Below are 22,670 nucleotides of genomic sequence, written 5' to 3' on the forward strand. Positions count from 1 at the left end.
ATCCTGGAAAGCATTTTGCTGAGGAAACTAAGACAGACAGCTTAAGGAAGTTGTCCAGAGTCACACAAGCTAGTGCATATGAGACCAAAGTTGAATTCAGTTCTTGTCGATTCCAAGCCCAGAGCTCTTATCCAAAGAGCTGCCTAGTACAAGGGGGGAGTAATATGCAACTAGGCTAAAACTATGGGTTGGTTTCCTATGATGGGTTTTCAATGCCAATCAGTAATTTGTATAAAATTTTATCTTGGAAGTATAGGGAACCACTTGCATTTCAATAGGCTACCACTGTCCTTAAGGAAATCATGTTTGTTTGTATGATACAATACATTGTATGCAATGTATTGAAATATTGCAATATGCTAGAGGAGAGTTCTGTCATTTGAAATAAGTTTGATCTATGAAAATTACATTTTTCAACCATAGCAACTCGCACATAATACTTAACAATTTACAGATAAGATTTGAATATTTTAGTTTTTCAATTGCAGGAAAAGATAATTTTCAACATTCATCTTTTTGTAGGCTTTTGAGTTCCACATTTTCCTACCACCCTCCCTTCTCTTCCCCTTTCTATGACAGTGAGGTTATACATGGATAGTCATATTTAATCTATTTTCATATTAGTCGTGTTGTGGAAGCAGAATCAGAAGAGGGAAAATCATGAGAAAGAAAAATATAACACATGGTTTAATAAATGAAAATAATATGCTTTGCTCTGCATCCAAACTTCATAAGTTTTTTGCAGGATGTGGATAGCATTTTCCATCACAAGTTAACTGCAGGTTTTTTGAAGTGTTTCTCTAAAGCTCAGTCACCTTAGTACCTTTAAAGTACAATGATTAACTTAAAATAATTTTTAAATAGAGTTCTTTCAGAACATTTATTGTCTACATAATATTTATATATTGTTTTGAAAGATCCTGAATGAAATTAAAAACCTAAATAAACCTAAATAAACAAAGTGATTCACAAGTTAGGACACTATGGAATGTTTCCTTATAATCGTCTTTTCTTTTCATAGGAGAGACTTCAGCATGCAAACCTTCATCTGTTCGCCTTGCACCATCATTTTCATTCCATGCCGCTGGTCTTCAGATGGCTGGACAAATGCCCCATTCACATCAGCAGTACAGTGACCGCCGTCAGCCAAACATAAGTGACCAACAGGTTTCTGCCTTATCTTATACTGACCAGATTCAACAGCCTCTAACTAATCAGGTATGTTTGTATTATATTAGCTTAATTTCTGGTTGAAGTTTATCAATGCCTTAAAAATTTGAGAAAATAATAAATATGAATTTTTTAGTTGATTTATTTTGCAGGATTCCAAATCATTATTCTGTTTAATTTAAAGATAAACTATTTTTAGTAAAATCAGTTATGTTTTTACTTGAAACAATATACATTCTCAAGTCAGAATTTAGTCTCAAAAATGTTTTTTTATATAAAATTACATCATTTGAAGTAATAACTTGGTTTTTTAGATGGTAAAAGAAGGTCATGATTTGTAATAGCAGAACATCCAGTTATCCTGTTGATCTGAATTTAGGTTACCCCCATTTAATCTACTTCTACTTCTAAAGTGAAAAGTCATTAAGGGGGGGGGGTCTATAGTCTTACTATGACAATATAGCTACTATTGCTTTATAATTATTTTTTATATTTATTTAAGCTTTTTTTAAAAAACACTTTATATCACCAATGACTTCCTTTTCACTCACACAAACTAATGGAACCGTCCTTCATTACAGATTAAGTATAATTAAAACATTCACCATATCTGAAAAGATATGCCTCATTCCAAACCTCAGATTATTTTCGTTCTGCTCTCAGGCAGGAGACATGCTTCACTGTCAGAGAAAGCTTTTTATCAGTGAAATCTAATGTAATAAACTTAATGGTGATGAGGGTGTTATATGCTTTAGGCTATTACTCTAGGTCTTGTGGCAAATTTTAGCAATGTTTCTATTTCATTTTGGGAAGAGATAATTTCGTGTTATGTTTCAAGACCTGGAACTGAAAAATGGAGCAGATATTACATTATAAGTAATAGATTTCCATAGAGTAATTAAGTGTTTCATAGTACTGCAATATTAGACTTGGAAGGAACCTCCACAGATAAAACTAAAGGGGGGGCGGCTAGGTGGCGCAGTAGATAAAGCACTGGCTTTGGAGTCAGGAGTACCTGGGTTCAAATCTGGTCTCAGACACTCAATAATTACCTAGCTGTGTGGCCTTGGGCAAGCCACTTAGGCCCATTTGCCTTGCAAAAACCTAAAAAAAATAAAATAAAATCTTTTTGGGTCCCACGACCAGTTCTGCTTCTCTTATCCTACTATTCCCAAGATTTACTATTTGAATGGGTATTTGACAAGGAAGCTTTATTCAAGTAGCCTATTTTGTCAAATCAATATTCTTTAGCTAAAGTGCATTAGAAATGCCCTTTTTCCCCCTCCCTCCCTCAATCCTTTTCCTTCTCTTCCCATCTCCCCTGGGATCTTATTTTCAGTACCTGGAGATAAGATCATTCTCATTTGTTCTCCACAGTTTAGCAGCAAATTCTACTTTCTAAATCAAGTGATTTTTGTAATAATCCAATGGCCTTCTCAGAAAAAATTATTATTGTTATTATTTTCAAACTCCATTGTCTTTGGAAAAATATTTTTGATGATTATCTTATTCATAATCTAAAAATCCACACAACCCAGGTATGCAGAACTACAGTCTGTCTAACACATTGAAAGCAGACTGATTAGTGAGGATGCCATTGGTATATTCTCTATTAGAAGTAGCTAAGAGCTCTAGACTTAAAAATCAGCAAGACCTTGCTTCAAATACTGCATTAGATATCCAGCAGCCTTCTAGATTCTACCCCAGGTTCTTCCCTTGTCTATAAAATGAATGAGTGGACTCAGTGACTTCTGATGTATTTTCTGGATCTAAATTTGCAATTTATCTTAATACCTTATTGTAACATGATATTTTAATATGACATGAGGTTTGAATGAGGGCATTTTAGTAAAGTTTTTTAGTTTTTAAAAAAAATCACCAAGAATATTTTTTCTTTTGTCCTTTTGTTATAAAATCTTCCTCTGTATTGATGAAAGATAAAACTTGTCTTTTTGCTCTAACTTATTTCATTATGATTTCAATATTTTATTTATTTTTCCAACTACAGGCAAAGGTTATTTTCAACAATCATTTTTCTGCAAAGTTTTGAGTTTTATGTTCTTCCCGCTCTCTCCCAAAAGAAAAAATCTAATATAATAATATAGCTATACATGTACAAACAGGCTAAACATAGATCCATATTAATTATGTCTGACTTATTTTATGATGTGACTTTATGCTTAGGTCATTTGTTTATGAAACCTGAATTTCTATTTATCCTATTCACTGGAAAAACAAAAACCTAATTTCAAAAGTGTCCTGCTTGTTTGTCTATATTCTCTTCTGAACTTCTTCCTCTTTCTTTTGTGTACTCCTTAAAACTTACAGCTGAGTTTTTTCTTCTTAATCCCACTTTCACTAATACAGATATAGAAGAAATAAAATACTTGTCATAAGTTAGCATTAGTCAAGCAAGACAAATGTGTTCAACAATGACTATCTCTTTCCATGCATTTCTCTGTCATCAAAAAGGTTCTTTGATCAGGGTTTCTAAGGTCTTTCAAAGTTTTTCTTCTTTGAATGTTATCATTGTATAAATTCTTTTGTGTTCTGCTCACTTGATTTTGTATCTGTTCCTACTTTCTGTGATTCTTTGAAATTTTTTTTGGTAATTTCTTCTTGTTGCAATCACATTCCCTTACAGTTTGTTCAACCCCCCACTCCCAATTCATGGGTAGACTTTAATTTCTAGTTTTTTATTTTTCTCTTAAACATCTTCTGTACCCTCATTTAATCTCCCCATTTCCTCTCTTATCCCTTTCTCCCTTTTATTTCTTTTTCTCCTTCCCCTGTACCCTTCCTCACCCCCTACCCCCATTTTTTTTTCTTTTGAGAATGTGTTTTTGTGACTAGGTCTTTCTAATTCAGACTACAAGTGTAGCGGCCATTCATAAACTGGATGGCACTATTGATCAGCACAGAACTTTGACATGTTCCATTTTTCTTACCTGAGCCAGTTTGCATTTTTTAAACATCTTGATGGCCTCATTTATTGGTGCTGGACTCAGCATGGACACCTCTCAGGAGACAAATCAGGTTAAGTTCAGAACTCTCAGACTTCTAGAGGACAAAGGTTGTTTCTTAGGCTGACCCACTAATCTCAATCTCCTTGGTAGCAGAGATTACTTGTCAAGTTATAATATCCAGTTTATTTTCTCTTTTAATCATTGTTTCTCTTATTTCTTCACCATACTCTTTGTATCCTCTTTCATGACACACATGTTTTGTGTCAGAAGTACAAGTTCAGTTAAAAGTGACTTTCATCTTTTTCTTGACACTCGTAACTTTTCTCATTTTTGTATTCTATTCTCTCATATCCATTATAAGTCATAGCTAATGTCACTCATATCTCTTTTCTACATTCTCCCTTTTCTTTACCTTTTAAAATCCTCAGAAAAGAACTAGTCCCTTCTAGTTCCCTCTTTATTTGTTGAAAATATTAACATTTTGAAGAGATATTTGTTTCTTCTCTTATCAAATGTTAGCTCATCCATAGTCATATGAAAAACTTTTCTAAATCATTACTGATTAGAGAAATGCAAATTAAAGCATCTCTGAGGTACCACCTCTCAGACTGGCCAATATGACCAGAACGAACAATGATCAATGTTGGAAGGGATGTGGGAAATCTGGGACACTATTACATTGTTGGTGGAGCTGTGAATTCATCCAACCTTTCTGGAGAGCAATTTATTGCCCAAAGGGCAATAAAAATGTGCATGCTCTGTTATCCAGCTATACCACTACTAGGTCTAGACCTGAAGAAATCATGAAAAGGGGTAAAAACATCACTTGTACAAAAGTATTCATAGGAGCTCTGTTTGTGGTGGCAAAGAACTGGAAATTGAGAGGATGTCTATCAATTAGGGAATAGCTGAACAAATTGTGGTATATGTATGTTATGAAACACTATTGTACTTTATTAGAAACAAAGAGGGATGCGATTTCAGAGAAGCCTGGAAAGAGTTGCATGAACTGATGCTGAGCAAGATGAGCAGCACCAGAAGAACATTGTATATCGTATCAGCAATATGAGGATGACGATCAACCTAAATGGACTTGCTCATTCCACCAGTGCAATAATCAGGGACAGTTTTAGGGTATCTGCGATAGAGAATACTATCTGTTTGCAGAGAAAGAACTGTGGAGTTTAAATAAAGACCCAAGACTAAGTTTTCTTATGTACGTAATTTTGCTATTTCTAATATTTTATTTTTGCCTCAAGAATATGATTTTTCTCTCAACACATTCAATTTTGATTAATATATATCATGGAAACAATGTTGATTATCAGTCTGCCTTCTTGGGGGGGTGGGGGGAATGTGTAAAATTCAAAACCTGACCAAAAAATGATAGGTAGAAACTACTATTGTATATAATTGGAAAATAAATAAAATATGTAATAAAAAATGCCAAGTATAAGAACTTTAATTAGATCTGATAAAAAGATCTTGCTAGTTGTGTGACTGAGATCTCTTTGAAGCCTCAGTTTTCTCACCTCTAAAATGGTGATAATATTTGAGCTACCTATTTCATAGGGTGGTTGTGAGGAAAGCATTTTATAAACCTCAAATGTTATGTAAGTATGAATGCTGTACCTATTTTGCTGATGGATATTAGTATTTTAGGCTTATAAAGGAATATGACCATAAAAGAAAATAAAACACTGGTATAAAATGTTAGCTCATCACCAGCCACTTCTGGTTCTTATGATTGCTCATATATTTCTTTCTAGATCTTTTGCTTGCATTTCCATACCCAGAATGCTTGGTAGACCACTCACTATTTCACAAAAGTTCTCAAAAAAAAAAATTTTTTTTTTTTTTTGCAAGGCAAATGGGGTTAAGCGGCTTGCCCAAGGCCACACAGCTAGGTAATTATTAAGTGTCTGAGGCTGGATTTGAACTCAGGTACTCCTGACTCCAGGGCTGGTGCTCTATCCACTACGCCACCTAGCCGCCCCAAAACAATTCTTTTTAACCTTGCAGGATGAAACTTTGCTGGGCAAATGATTCTCAGTTGCAAGTTTATCACTTATCTTTTGTAATATTGTATTCCCAGATGTCTTCTCATTTATAGTAGATGTTGCTAAGTCTTCTATGATCTTGAAGTTATTCTAATTTGTTACTTGAGTACTCTTTTTTCTTTTTCCAGGAGGTGATTGGGTTCTTTCAATCTTCACTTTGCCTTTCAGTTATGTAATAGCTTTTAGCAATTTTTATAATTACCTTTATATTTACTAAAACATAATTTTTTTAAAATCATGGTTTTCAGGCAATTCAATGATTTTAAAATTACCTTTGACCTATTTTCATTTTGTTCTTTTTCTTGCTGTTTTATGGAATCATTCATTGTCTTTTGTTTGATAATCTTACTTTGGTAAGATTTTATCACTTTTGGTTCTGTTTTCCAAAATCTCTCCTAAGACTTTTATTTCATTTTTTTAAATCACCTGCTTCATTTCTTCTTCATATTCATGTCATCTTTGTGGGGGAAAAAATTTTTTTCCTCTTGAGTTAGTGTTTTTTTCTTTGTCTTTTTTTTTTTTTGCAAGGCAAATGGGGTTAAGTGGCTTGCCCAAGGCCACACAGCTAGGTAATTAAGTGTGTGAGACCGGATTTGAACCCAGGTACTCCTGACTCCAAGGTCAGTGCTTTATCCACTACGCCACCTAGCTGCCCCTGAGTTAGTGTTTTAAGTATTTATGATGCTACTCTTTTATCCAGGCTAAAGTTTTTGACGTCTTTGAATCAATAGTAATTCTTCATAGAATTGTGCTTTCAGTTTACTTATCTCTTTTTCCTTAGAGACTGAAGGACTTTGGGAACTTTGCAGTTTTGCTCTAGGACCAAACTCTGCTCTCTTCTCCACCTTTGGTTTGGGGTGGTTGCCATACCCTTGTTTTTGCATTGACTTCCAACTCCAGAAGTAGGTTTTTCTGTGTCTTTCAAGGTTCAGAGCACTGAGTATTCATGACTTTCTATGAAATGGTGATGGGGTATCCTAGTTGGGAAAGTTGGCATTGCCACTTCCATTATTGTCCCAAATTAATGGAATAGGTTCTCTTCTACCTGGGGCTTTCTTCAATGAACTTTCTACACTTAATGAATTCAGAGACTTAGTATATAGGTGTCTTTTTCTCATCTCTGTTTTTTCGGGGAGTCCTTATACCTGTTTACTAGTACCGGCACTAGCTTTTCTGGCAGCTTTCTTTCATATTGCCTTTGAGTATTTGATATGGCTTCTTGTTGGATTTTTGGATCATTATTCAGGCTGGTATAATTTTTAGATGTTTGGACTAATTATCTCTTATCTATACAACTGTCTTAGCTTCTTATTCAAGATCTACATAAATATAATCATACTATTGCCTTGACAAATCTAAAGACTTAATTTTTTTTTTTATCAAAATACCCTGAGACCTAGCCCTTTCCCTATAGAAGATCATAGATTCAAAACCTAACATCGAATCAAGTCAGGAAGTGAACTAGAAGGTTGAACTGACAACAAAATTTCCACAATAAAAGCAATTGTAGTGATTTGGATGCTCAGGACAAAATTTCAGAAGGAGGGAATAAACTCCAAAGTATTTACAATCTACCCATTAAAGAAAAATACATCTTTGGCACAATTTCAACAAGAATTCCTAGAGAAGATGAAGGAAGATGGTTGAGAGAGGGAGGAGCAGTAAAAAAGTGATTTACTAATGAAATGAGAATCCTAGAAGGAGGACCTGGAAAAGAATGACATCTATGAAAGAAATAACTAGAAAGAGATTAACAGATACAAAAAGATGTGAAACTTTTCCCAAGTAACTAACCCCCTGAACCAGTTAGAATGTGTTGGAGAGAAGCCAATTATTCCATGAGCTAGGGAAAAAATATTGAGCTGCTAGGTGGTGCAGTAAACAGAGCACCAGCCCTGGAGTCAGGAGGACCCAAGTTTAAATCTGGCCTCCAACACTTAATAATTACCTAGCAATTGGGCAAGTCACTTAACTTCATTGCCTTACCAAAAGAAAAAAGAGAAAGAAAAGATTAAAACAAAGTTAAAAGACAAAAAAAATGAAGAAAATAAGTAGTATTTAATAACATTAATAAAACAGATTAAGGAGAAAAAAATTAAGATGTATTGGATTATGTGAAACCCACAGCCAAAACAAGAGTCCAGTTATCATATTAAAATAAATTTTAAAAGAAGATTGCCTAAATCTTTTATAATAAGAAAGCAAAATGGAAATAGAACACATTTGTCTGTCACCTCCTGGAAGAAACCTGAAAATGAAAGCTTCTGGGAACAGTATAACCAAAGTCCAAAGCTTCTGGGTCAAAGAAAAGAATACTGCAAATAGTCAGAAAGAAAGAATTCAAGTACCAGGGCACCATTATCAGAATCACACATGATTTAGTAGATATGTGATAATAAAGCAGAGCTCAGAAAGCATTGCAGAATTTATTTACCCACCAGCAAAGTTGAATATAATTCTGCAAGGAGGCAAAATGAATCTTTAATGAATAAACTTAAAAGCATATTTGGTAAAAATACTCAAGCTATGAAGAAACTTTTGAGGTTCAAATACAGGATTTGAGAAAAACATAAAAATGTAAATATGAACAAGAAATGATAAAGGATGAAATTATTTTTCATCCTAATATGAGATGATGTATGCCCCCCCCTTAATCCTGTTAAGGGCATCTAATTAGACAGAAGGCACTGCAAAGTTTCTGGTAAGTCTTAATGTTTTTTCCAATAAAAAAAGGAGAAGCAGAATAGAATGGAGGAAAAGGTGAAAGAAGATAGGGAAAATTATTTCACATAATCAGGGTCTGGAAAGTAGCCATCTTATACAAATGAAGAGCAGGGTAAGGGCAAGTGGTTGATACTCATTTCTTCATGTTATTTGAATTGGTCAAAAGAGGGAAGACTATATACTAACAGAAATACATCTCATTCAGCAGAAAAATAGAAGAGAAAGGAGAAGGGAGAGAGAAGAATAAAGAAAGTATTAGTACTAAGAAAAGAAACCCTAAGGATGTAGTACTAAGAAAACATATTTAGGTTTTTAGTTTGTTTTTTGGTAGCAATGCATGGAATTCTGAGGGACAGTCCATAGATGGAGGAATAGCTGAGCAAGTTGTATTATACAAATATGATAGAATAATTTATTTAAAGGCAACTATCATAAAAACAAATAATTTTGAAAGAGTTAGGCAGTCTGATCAGTATAAAGACCAACAATTATTTTAGGGAACTGACTATGTTACACAACTCCTAAAGAAAGTGAAGTACTCATAATTCAGAATGAGGTCACCTCTTCATTTTTATTCCTGGCCAATGAGAAAATTTGTTTTGCTTAAATGCTTGATACTTATTTGTATCAAGGGTTTTGTTTTTCCTTTTGTTCTCCAGGTGGGGTTGCAATTAACACCGATTTTTGCTGATTGAAATAAAATAAAAAATTTAAAGTTAAGAAGATGTTTTAAAAACATTAAAAATATAGAGAAACAAAATTTGATAAAATTGGAATAATCTACTGTTACTTAGATACCATAAATCAGTAATTTTAAAAGTTATAATAGCATTAATTTGAAAAATACAAAGGTGTAGGGGTGGCTAGGTGGCGCAGTAGATAGAGCACTGGCCCTAGAGTCAGGAGTACTTGAGTTCAAATCTGGCCTCAAGACACTTAATTGCCTAGCTATGTGACTTTGACTAAGCCACTTAACCCCATTTGCCTTTCAAAAACTAAAAAAAAGAAAAAGAAAAGAAAACTATAAAGGTGGATCAGTGGAGTAGAGTAGAAGAAATGCAAGTATTGAGAACTAATTGTAAGAACTCAATGTAACATGTAAATAACTATATTGCTTTTGGGTTTCCTTGCCATGAACATATATGTCAGTTTTAATCACTGGGAGCATATTATAAAAATACAAATAAAGCAAGCAGTAGTTTCTTTACTTTTCTTTAAGGAAATATTAATGTCAAGACTTTATACTACTGTGTACATCACTAAAGTACTTTGAGGAAGTTTTCCTGTGCTTCCCTATTAGAAATGTGTATTAACTCTTGAGTACTGTATTGTTATGATGGTATGTTGGCCTTTATTAAATGCCATATTAAGGCACCAATGAAGGGGTAAATGAAATTTTAAATTTCTAACTGTTCATTTAGCACATTGCATTAGAAAGGATATAGATTGTAATGACTAAAATTAAGATAAACTGAAGAGCACAAAGCTCTAACCATGATCATTTTGTCAGTAGTCTTACTTCCTTAGCAAACTAAAACTAAGACCCTGGCCCTGAATTTAAGCAAAATAAAATTATTTTTATGAACAATAACTGAAGACTGAAAGGCAACATTATAGATGGAGAAAACAATGCAATTTGTTACAAAATCAGAAGTAGCATAATTTAGAGGTTCAGTATGATTGAATGGAAATAGGGCTAGCAATAAAACTCTCCTCCTATCTTGTTGTATGGGAAAGCTTATTGGTGTTATTCACCTCCCTGGCTAGTTAGTGTCACAGCAACAACAGATCACACTTTGTTGAAGGACAACCAAGTATTGCAGAGATAACAGAGCAGACTCCCTGCATCCACCTACATGCCAGATTTCCACACCCAAGGGCAATAAGACTTGCATACTCTTTCATCCAGAAACACACTACTAGGTCTGAATCCCACTGAGCTCACAAAAAAAGATTTAAAAAAAACCCTTATGTACAAAAGAATTTATAGTAGCTCTTTTCATAATGGTAAAGAATTAAGGGGGTGCCCATCAATTGAGTAATGGCTGAACAAATTATGATATATGAATGTGATGGAGCACTATTGTTCTATAAAAAATCATGAAGGGCAGGACTTGAGAAAGACTTGCATGAACAGAGATGCTGAATGAAGTGAATAGAACAACATTGAACACACTAACACTGACATTGGGTTGATGATCAACTACGATGAACTTGTTCATTTCAGCAGTACTGTAATCAAAGACAATTTTAAAAGACTTGTAATGGAAAATGCCATACATATCCAGTGAAGGAACTGTGGAGTTTAAATGCAAACCAAAACTTAGTCTTTTTAGGTATTTTTTCCTTTTTCCCCCCCCTCTTTGATTTGATTCTTTTTTCACAATGTGATTAATATGCAGTTAAGTTTAACATAAGTTGTACAAGTATAATCTCTCTTAGTTTGTTTTCTGTCAGGGGAGGGAGGGAGAAAAATGAGAAACTCAAAACCTTGCCCAAAAATGATTGTTGAAAACCATCTTTGCATGCAGTTGAGAAAAATAAATAAAATATTAAAAAAAGAATAAGATTTCCTTGACATGAGATTAAAATAGTGATTAACCAGCAAACTGAATTTCTTTATTTAATTCTGAGACAATAAACAACTTACAGGCCTCAACTTCCAAACTTAAATGAAATGTGACTTAGGTATACAGAATGTTGGTGTGATACAGAATAGAATCAATTATAAAAACAGACTTATCAATTTGATTTTCTCAGCATATTGTAGTAATATTAAACAGCTATTCACTTTTCTATATCTGCCTTTTCTGAATGGGCATCAGTGATTGCTGCCCAGTCTTCATTTTTATATACAAAATTATATATTTGCTATAACCATTCTGTAGAATTTTTTTAAAGTAATGTTTGTGTGTGTGTGTGTGTGTGTGTGTGTGTGTGTGTGTGTGTATAAATTGCTACAAGTTGAATAGTAATTATGAAGTTTAAATAATGATAGTGGTGTTTGTGGGTCAGGTCAGGAATTCTCAACCTTTTCTGTTGTTAATGTCCTTTTTAAACATTACTGCCTCATCCTTTACTTGGGAGCCAACCACTAAGAATCTTAAGACTTTTTCATTATACTTATTTCATTCAGTGGATCCAAACTATCATTTCAACAAGGATACATGACATTTCTATTCACACGTCTAGTTTCTTCCTTTTTGGAGTTTCATATCACTTTATTCAATTCTAGGTATTCACTGGTTCTTCTTTTCTTCCTTTCTACTTTTGCTTGACACTCTTCTCACCTTTCAATTGCCGCTCTTCCCTTTCTTTTGTTTATCTTTAAAATAAACTTCATTTTTGCTTAGAACCTAAGCATAGCCAAGTGTCTTTTGAGCTCTTTTGTGGAGATTAGCCTAAAATAGTGTTTTGTTTTGTTTTTTAAAAACTTACATAGAAACATTTTACTTCAATGTCAGATACTTTCAATTTTTAGGCATAGGCACTCTCACCCTAAGTTGTAGGGTGTTTTGCTTTCACAAAAAGACAAGCTGTGTAGAGCTGTTTAAATGTAAACATAACAATATGAACATTTCTTATTAGATGATAACAATTTAGTTATTTCAAATACTGAGCAAGTATTTATATAAGACTGTGAATATAATATTTTTAAAAAAAGAAATGTATCAATTTCAAAAACAAAAAGTTTGAGGACACTTTGGAAGGGGAAAATCAGTTGCACAATTACAACCTAAAAAAAATTGCCAAATTTTCTCTTTGCATCTTGTAGACTAGAGTATCAAGAATCAAAAGTCCTGGGGAGAGAATCTTTCTAGGAGTATCTACCAATATGGGTCCAGTTTTATTCCAGACAAAGTCTCATTTACTAAATATAATATCATGACCCCTAGGGCTTACAGAATTCTCCAGTTACCTTTAAGATGGATTGGGAGTATCTAGACACTCTGCAAATGGTTCTAGCACTCCTCTAACCACTACCAGATAACAGTAATGTTTTTTTAAAAAAGGAATATTTACTTCAGATGGTATAATCTTATTCCTTTAGTATATGGGAGGCATAATCACCCCCCCCCAAATTCCCTCCTATTTATCACTTCAGTCCAGGGGAAAGTGATTGGGATTAGGTCCACAATTTAGATTACAGTCTCAGTTCCAAGTCCCAGGCACTTGAAAACTATTAGCTTCTTAAGGCTTCCATGATGAGCTGGCCAGCTGCACAGTCTACCTGTAAATCTGCCTCCAAAGTGATAATGGCTCAAATAACTGGGTCCATAGGGAAAACTCTTGGTACCTGAAACTGAGAATACAGAGCAGTAATAACAGACACCATAGCTCCATTTCCAGAAGCTTGAGTAAAAGATAAGAGAACTAGAAGAATGAAGTCTTTCTACCTTTACCATTTCATTTTATTACACCCACACTGTGGTTGAAATGGCATCTTCATTCTCTGTAGAAAAACTGGTTGAAATAGTTGAAATAGTGTTGATAAAATGGAAACTTGACCCATTTTCATGGATAACAAGAATATTTTAGAACTTCAGTAACAGGAGAGAATTTTAGACTGGAATCATCTGAATATAAAGTTTTATACCTTTTTCAGGTCTCTTGCAGTTTTTTTCTGATTGATGACTCTTGAAATTTCTGTAGAAATCCTTGGAATCAGCTACTATTTAGAAATGTCTTACATCATTGTATTAAAATAATATATTTATAGTGTTAATTAAAATACTTGGTTGGAGGCCAATACCTACCTATTTGGAGACCAGATGCATTATATTTTGACAATTTTTTTGTTATTTACACTTCATATTTTCATGATTTATAACATGTCCCTTTTCTTTCCAAAGAGCCATTCTCTGTAACAAATATAACAAGAAAAAAATTGTTCCACAAAACTAATCGCTTATTCATTGTAATTAACCAGCATTTAGTTTCTTTTTGGTTGTTCTTTCCTTGAATATCACTGAAATTATTGTGTATATTCCTCTTTTTTGCAAGTCAATGAATTGCCCAAGGCCACAACAGCTAGGTAATTATTAAGTGTCTGAGATCAGATTTGAATTCAGGTCCTCCAGACTCCAGGGCCAGATGCCCCTCCTCTCCCAATTCTACTTACTTTTATATTCATATAATTTTTTATTGTTGGTCTTTATTTTTCATAGCCATTGTGTGAAATAGCTTTCTATTACATGAATATATGTACAGTGTTTAGCCATTCCTAAATCACTGAATGTATAATCTGTTTCCATTTCCTTTATTTCTTCAAAATATGTAGTTTTGAATATATTTTATTTTTGTTTTAATTGGAGTATCTGCCTGAGATCTTTTGAGTCAAAGGGTATAGACCTTTTAGTCATCTCCTTATAATTCCAAATTTGCTCCTTAGAATGATCATAACTCTTTACTTGTTAGAATATATATATTGCATTCTTGTCTTTTTATAACCCTCATAATAATTGGCTATTCCCATTTTTATTTGATTTTAATTTCTATGATTCTCATTTATTTGTTCATTTATTTAGAATTATAAAGATTTTATTTATTTTGAGTTTTACAATTTTACAATTTTTCTCCTAATCTTACTTCCCTCCCCCCCACAGAGGGCAATTTGCCAGGATTTACATTGTTTCCATGGTATACATTAATCCAAATTGAATGTGATGAGAGAAATCAAATCCTTAAGGAAGAAACATAAAGTATAAGAGATAGCAAGTACAATGTTTTTCTGGTTCTGCTCATCTCACTCAGCATCAGTTCATGCACATCACTCCAGGCTTCCCTGAATTCCCGTCCCCCCTGGTTTCTAATAGAACAGTAGTTCCATGACATACATATACCAGTTTGCCAAGCCATTCCCCATTTGATGGACATTGACTCAGTTTCTAATTCTTTGCCACCACAAACAGGGCTGCTATGAATATTTTTGTACAAGTGATCTTTTTACCCGTTTTCATCATCACTTTCACACCAAACATAAGCAGGGTTAGGATTAGCATCTTTCTTGTGAATTAGGGATATCTCATCAATCAGTCATGTCCTTCAGAAACTGACTGACCTAGAGGGGCCAGACCCTAAATGAGGAAATAAAGGAGAAAAAGCTTAATTCTAATTTAATAATTGGATATTAATATAATAGCAAAATAATTCCTCTCATTCATATACATGATCATACATATTCATTTATTTCCCTTATACTGGAATTTAATTTTTGATTGTAGATATAGTTAATGTAGTTTAGTTAAAAGTAGTAGTCTTTTCTGTCTATTTAAGGTGATACCTGATATTGTCATGTTACAGAGACGGATGCCCCAAACCTTCCGTGATCCAGCAACTGCTCCTCTGAGGAAACTTTCTGTTGATTTGATCAAAACATACAAACATATTAATGAGGTATGTAAACCAATTGTTTATTTTAAACCAACATGCTTTTGATAAAAAGGCTGAATGCTATGTGGAAAACCATTTTGTAATGGAGGCTGTAAATTTTTCCTAATTGTCATATTGATAATGAATTTGAAGGTCTTAGTGATAGTTATTCCGTGGGTTTAAAGAATTATATAAGTTATAGAAAGCAATATATTATAAGGGAGAAAAAGGTTTAGGATTTAAATGCTTTTTGACAATTTATTCCTTAGACACATCATAATATGCTCTCTGGGTTTCACCTTGCTTATCCTTAATGAGTAGGTTTCATCTACACTGGTTTTGAGGTCCATTTCAGCTCCAAATCTACTATCCTATCAAATTTTTTTTACTCTGTATTTTGACACTTCAGATACTATTCTCTCAGAGATATCTATGGAACATAATGTGACCTTGCTCCCTACTTTAGTTCTGACTTGGCAATTTGTTGTTGAAGGAATGTTCCTTTAAGAAAATGGATGTATGTGTTTCTTTTTTACACTCAGAATTTATTCCTAGAATTCATTTGTATTAAAGGCCAACCATCTCATGAGCTTTGGAGTAGAGGAATGAGGAAAGGTATGCATTATTGTGGCTAGACAGGTGGTACTAATGTATTTATACATTTTGTTATTGGATGATGTTAACTGTTGGCAGTAGAGTTTGATCTGCTTCTAAATTATAAATGGTCTTGAAATTTATTATTGTCATCTGTAAAAATTGTCATTTGTTAATTTAAAAAATTTTTGGATGCAGAAACAGTTTTATATATTTTCTCATAATAATTTATTTTATATTTGAAAGTATTGAACATAAGCTGTAGTACCTCCAGAATTGACTTTGAAGGCGCTTTTTTGCAATTTTTTCTTTGTAACTTTAAAGAAAAATAGATGTTAGTATTGATTGCATCTGTTTTGAATAGAAATAGGCTCAGTGAGCACAGAAATCATCTTATTTAAACTTTAGTTCCCTCAGTATAGGAATAGAATAAGCATTTCAGTGATTTTGAAGGAATGAAGATGCAGTACATCAATCCATTAGTGTGTGCAGTTGTACTCACCTCAACAAATACTTTATAAATGATTTAAATTATTTGCATACATAGTCATGTAAAATTATATGACTATACATAAAACTACATGTGTAACTGTGTATCTTGAATTTCAGGTTTACTATGCAAAAAAGAAGCGAAGACATCAACAAGGCCAAGGAGATGATTCTAGTCATAAAAAGGAACGGAAAGTTTACAATGACGGCTATGATGATGATAACTATGATTATATTGTAAAAAATGGGGAAAAGTGGATGGATCGTTATGAAATTGACTCTTTAATAGGAAAGGGTTCCTTTGGACAGGTAATTCAATGAAAATTTATTAAATTATTTGAATTGTAAGAGCCTATAATTTTAAAATAGAGACTAAAAAAAATCGCAAGTTACATTTTTCTCTTTGTAGTCTGTGCTTTCAGTAGAACTATAAAAGATAATAATATTTCTTTAGCAAAGAATTTATTCTATATAATATTATTATATTTTTAGACTTTATGATACATACACCAAAGACATGTATCTACTAGTAGGATTCTTGTATAGTCAGGTTCATCCATATAGGTAGGTTAGCAAGCCACTAGTAAAAAGAGTGCCAGCATCTGGATTCAAGACCCACCTTTGACTCAAAGTTGATGTGACCCTTAGTAATTCACTTAAATTCTGATTGAACCAGACAACTCTCTAAGATTAGAAGTTGCACAGAAGTTTGTCATGTGTATTGAAGAAGAAATTTATTACCTACATAGAAGAAATCAATCTGAAGTCTGGCAAATAATTTAAATTATATGAATGAATTTTTAACTATCTCCTGGAAAGTCAATATAAAGTTAAAAAATTTTTCTTGTCAGAGAAAAACTGGAGAAATAATACAATTTCAGTCTGTAGCTTCCATGTGGTTTTAATTTTTTTTCTTTTTCTGTTGTTTACACTTTGCTGTGCTTTCAAGTTTGATGTCTTACCTCCTAACTTATTAAGAATGGAGTAATTATATGTAAAAAATATAATTCAGGTACTTTAATTTGGGCAGAATTTGTCATTCAGACAATGCTGCAATACTGAATGTCACGATGCTTATTTAATTATATGTGTAAGTCAACTTTTCTCATTTTAATGTTCGGCTGTGGAAAATTAATAGAAACATAGATTAGAGAATAACTGAATGTTGATTATCTATTGAAAAAATTTGAAAATTGGATTATATTTTCTTTCATATTTTATTTCTAGTATTCCTACATTCCCAGGAATGAGATCTTACCTAATTAATTTTTCTTAACTTTTCCTTGTCCTCCAAAAACCTATATTAGCATCAGAATCTTGAGCAGTGAATAAGTTAATAGCACTACAACAAACATTCACTATATTCCTTGATTCTTTGAGTTGTTTTTCTGATGAAAACAACATTAATTCAGTTTTACATTAATTTAAATTTAGCAGTTTAAGGACAAAAGGGAATGGGAAATATTTATCTTTTTTGTACACAAAGTATGTTATAAGAGAATAGAACTGATATTTTTCTTTGTATCCAATACTTCCCTAAAAAATCAAATTTGCAGTATATTTGCATCCTATTGAAATGACTTACAAATTGAAAAGTATTAGTGTGATCTTTAAAAGAATTTTTATTTACTGCTTTTCATAATCAACTATTTTTGTTTGACTCTGGCCATAATTAAGCTTCCATCATTACACTGTCAATTTTTAAAATGTCATTTCACTGGAATTAGACTAAACTTGGACCAGCGAAATATAAGATTTTAATAATTTTTTGAAAAAAATTGTTAAAAATTAAATTTTATTTCCTTTTATTTTCCTTGAGTTTGGTGACTTTTTATAAGTGGTTTAATTTCATGACCTATATTGAATATATGAATAAAATAGGTTATTTGAAATTTCATGACCTAGAAATACAGTTGAAGGTTGCCAGTCTTACCATTTCATTTCTATCTGTATCTAAATTAGTCTGCACCTCAAGGGGTAAAAAAAAAAAATTGAAAGATGGTGGCATAATTTGGTCAAAAGAGAACTGCATGCTATGTCTCCTATTGAATGCGAAAACATCTTCCACTCCATGGCTGACATACTCCTTCAAGAAGAAGATCTCAAATTTGCCTCCATAATGGTTTACACCCTCAACACTATCTTGCTGACCTCCACAGAGCTCTTCTAGCTGAGAAATCAGCTCAAAGATCTGAAGACTCTGGTACTTAGTCCTCAGGCACTCCACAAAGTGAAGAATGTAGTCTTGCAAATAAGAACAGACACTGGCCACTCCTCATAGCCCCCATGCCCTTAGAAACCCTCAGACCACCAGGACAAAAGAGAATTTCTTTTCAGAGTTTCTTTACTAACTTAGCATCAAATTTAACTCACCTTGAGTAAAAAACCAAATGCTCCAAGGCACCCTTTGATTTCCATCCTTAACCTTTCCCAAGATACTGCTCACAAGAGACTTCCAAATCTTCACCAACCCTTCACAGCTTCCCATGTCCCTCTCTCCTTCCTCATTCCATCCCTCAGTTAAAAAAAAAGCCCCTTTATAGTTTCCCCCATAGGCCAGGTTGATAAAGAATCTAGATGACACTGCCCAAAAAAAAGAGAGAGAGAACTGCATTTGAAGTTGAGGTCTGAATTCAAAAAAGCTTTGGTAGTAGGTTAGAATTGATTCCTGCTGCAGCAATTTTACAGTTACAGAATCACAGAAACTCAAGAATTGTTAGGCATGTTTGAACCTGATTTATCCTAGAAGAACATTCTCTAATGTAACAGAAAAATGATCATCCATTTTTTTTATTAGAGGTCAGTCCTTTTAAAATAGGCCAATCTGACAGGTTCAGGGTTTAAGATACAATAATCTGAAAGCACTTTACTACTTAAGAATTAAAATAAAGGAATATACAAATATAAACTGGGTCTCCTTTTCTTAGATTTGCTGGCATTGAAGCTCTGGAAATTGCTTCAACAATTTCCCCCTACCTCTTGTGAGCTTTGTTTTTGTTGTTATTTTGATCATCAACCCTGTTTCCTGTAACTCAGTGGGTCTGGAGTGAAGGAGAAAAACATTTCATCAGTAACAACGTCCTTTCAGTCCTCCAGGCTTTAAGGCTAAGTAGCCTTCTTGACTCTTCACTATCTGGCAGAAGACACTCTATTTCTTAATTCTAGGCATTGTCCCCAAATGCTATTTTTTCCTCATTTCTGTTTCCTTGCTATCATGACTTTCTTAAAATAAAATTCCATTTTCTACAAACTTTTCCAGATCCCTCTTAATTCCAATGTCTTTATTCTGTTGACCCCCTCCCCATTTATTCTGAATGTACACACCTTATTTGTCTGTAGTTATTTTCCTGTTTTTCTCTCCCATTAGATTGTGAGTTCCTTGAGGGCAGGATCTGTCTTTTACCTTTCTATGCATCCCCAGTATTTAGTATATAATTCCTGGCACATGGTAGACCACCTCTTAATAAGACTGATTGATTCATGATAAGGCCTGTTACAGCTTCTTTCCAGGCAATAGAATCTTTGCTCAACTGAAGAGTTGAGCAAAACTCTTCACAACCCTCTTATGTGGCATTATCCATTCATTATACAACTTAGCCCATTGGGATGAGTTACAATGACTCCTGACCCTGTAATTGTCCTTTGCAGTTGGATTTCTGACTGCCAAGGTCTGACAGAACCAGTCAAAATCTAGTTCTTCAGTACCTAGTTCTGTGGACCATTGGGCAAATAAAGACTTGCAATAGGGACTAGAAGTCTTGTGTGTCTGTAGGAGATATGTCATCTCCTATGAGAACTTATCCTGCAATTCTCAACTTATTCATAATGGGCACCTCTGGATGAAGTATAATAATAGTATTGACTACATCAACTATTCAGTTAATCCAGGACCTAATAGCAGGGATGCAGTTATTTTTCAAATGTAATATAGTGACCGTTTCAGTAGTTTGTTTCCCAAGCCTTAATAGTATTTTGGTGTCCACAAAATAAAACAAAAACCTCCACTTGACCTCCTCTTTATAATCCGAGGCCTATAAGGCAATAGACACCACAAAATCACAAGGAAAGACCCTGATAGTCTACTTGCAATCTTATAAGTCTGTTGTCTGTTTACCTACAGAGATAGACTTGTAAGTAATTAGGTAAGTGAGTTTATCCATAGAAGTTGTCCAAAACCTTAAGTGTCATTAATGAATGATCCAGATCCTGAAATTTTGGGAGACTTATCTTGACCACATGTTTCTTGAGCTACCTGCCATCTCTTTAATTGCCCTCTGCCACCATGGCTTCACATGTTATTCCATATTGCATCTTTAATGTAATTGTGGAAGTCTGCTCTCAAGAAGAGTGTTTTTTCAGATTTCTACCCAGTAAGCCAGAAAAATTTCAAATAACCTGGAAGTATAATGGTGAAAGTATACTGAATATTTTCCAACATAAGAGAAAACAAATGCTCTTGACTTTACATAGTCATGATACTGTTGAAGACATTGGTGAAATCATTAACTCCAACCCACTCCACTGGTAACTGGGCTACCTGATTCATCATGTTAACAAGTTCAGGAAAAGCTGGTTGATGCTATATCTACTGCACTACCTAGCTGCACCTAAAGGTGTATTTTTTTTTTTTAGGATTTTGCAAGGCAAATGGGGTTAAGTGACTTGCCCAAGACCAGGCAGCTAGGTACTCCTGACTCCAGGGCCAGTGCTCTATCTACTGCACCACCTAGCCACCCCCTAAAGGTGTATTTTTAAGAGATACTGGTAACACCTGTACTTTTTTTAAAATTTTATTATAAATATATTACACCTGTACTTTTGGTCCCCCAAATTGATCTCTTGTGTTTGTCTTCACAAAAGTTTAATGGTGCTATATCTAAGGTATCTGGTGACTGGAAAGAACTATGGGTCACAATGAAATTTGCCATCCAGAACAGATAGAACCAGATTGAGATTGTGATTTCTAAATCAATCTTGATAATCAAAGGCCTGAAAGATCTCTCCAGAGAATCAGAAAAATACTAGGCAGAGTAGAAATGTCAATCTCAATGAAATTATTAATCTTGCTTGAAAAGATAAAGCACTTAGCTCTGGCATTATATCTATCTGTAGCAATTGAAAAGTTTCTTGGGCCAGTCCAAACTATTGGCTTCAGATTGAATATATATATATATATATATATATATATATATATATATATATATATAATCTCCTCATGATGGTCATTGATGCCAACCATACTAGGATTCTAAAACATCCAGTGAATTAAGAGCCACAGAATAAACTAATAAATTAAAATTCAACAACCAAAAATAAATTACTTCGCGAGCTTTCAATGGGTTAAAGAAAAAGCCAGCTCTTGTTTTTAGAAAGGTCATGAAACTTAAGCTTGTCTGAGTATCAGTTTTCTTATATAAAATGAAAAACTTAAACTTCAGTTTGTAGTTCAATGATCTTATTGTATGTAATAGTCAATGTTATTAGTCCAAACTGCTTTTGGGTATACAAATGCCTAAATGTTTTCTTATAGAATAAGTCATAATTCTTTATTCCTTTTTTTTTTAAAGAGAATTAAATGTTTACTCTGTAGCAATCACTGTGCTTGATTTAGGGGATAGGAAGACAAAAAAAGTTCATTTTCTCTGGAGTGTATGTTCTATTGACAGACAACATGCACTTTTAAAAATGCACATAGAGTAAATAGCAAATATATAGAAGGAGGTTAAAAAAAGATAGTGAATTAGGGCACTTAAAAGTTGAGATCAGGAAAGGCATCATTTGGAAGGTGGTGCTTGAACTATATTTTTAAGTTTTATATATATATATATATATATTTTTTTTTTTTCTCTTATATAATGAGGAAGGGAGTATATTCCAGATACGGGGTGTGGTTAATGCATAAGCATAGAATTGGGATAATGAAATGTCATTTGTAAGGACCATCACCATGACCAAGTATTTAATTATCATTTACCTACTATTCATTAAGAACTGAGGATACAAATAAAGCCAAAAACAAGTTGCAGGGTGGGGCTAACATAACAACTATGTACATATAATATAAAAAAGGTCATTTCATAAAGAGTTGGAGTGGGAAGTAAAACCTGGAAGGACCCTCCTGCAGAAGGAAGGATTTGAGTTGAGCCTCAAAGGAAGCCATGAATTAAAAACAAATAGAATAGGGAGGAGTGTCATGTGAATGGAACATCAAGGAGTCTAGTGTAATTTGATTGCAGAGTAGATGAAGGGATATAAGGAAGAACATAGGAAACATAGGAAGAGGCCAGGTTGTGAA

The 22,670-nt window shown here is 33.5% G+C and overlaps 1 protein-coding gene and 1 long non-coding RNA gene across 23 annotated transcripts in view; one reads left to right on the forward strand and one right to left on the reverse strand.

Annotated features, from left to right (window-relative positions):
• The window catches only part of DYRK1A (dual specificity tyrosine phosphorylation regulated kinase 1A), a 207,023-nt gene that overhangs the window by 146,632 nt on the left and 37,721 nt on the right, over positions 1 to 22,670 (forward strand). For 21 of the 22 annotated variants that reach the window (XM_074213988.1, XM_074213990.1, XM_074214000.1 and 18 more), the window contains 3 exons: positions 1,022 to 1,218; positions 15,197 to 15,316; positions 16,496 to 16,684. In XM_074213988.1, the coding sequence (XP_074070089.1) occupies positions 1,022 to 1,218; positions 15,197 to 15,316; positions 16,496 to 16,684 (506 nt within the window). The remainder of the gene's footprint in view (positions 1 to 1,021; positions 1,219 to 15,196; positions 15,317 to 16,495; positions 16,685 to 22,670) is intronic. The other variant, XM_074213991.1, reaches the window with a different exon arrangement.
• Positions 11,561 to 15,283, reverse strand: LOC141506857 (uncharacterized). Its single transcript, XR_012473992.1, has 4 exons — positions 15,204 to 15,283; positions 14,871 to 14,997; positions 13,678 to 13,782; positions 11,561 to 13,223 (listed from the first exon to the last, which is right to left on the reverse strand). It is a non-coding gene; the product is annotated as an uncharacterized LOC141506857 (long non-coding RNA).

Source organism: Macrotis lagotis, chromosome 1 (assembly GCF_037893015.1).
Source record: "Macrotis lagotis isolate mMagLag1 chromosome 1, bilby.v1.9.chrom.fasta, whole genome shotgun sequence".
In the NCBI taxonomy this organism is placed as follows: domain Eukaryota; kingdom Metazoa; phylum Chordata; class Mammalia; order Peramelemorphia; family Peramelidae; genus Macrotis; species Macrotis lagotis.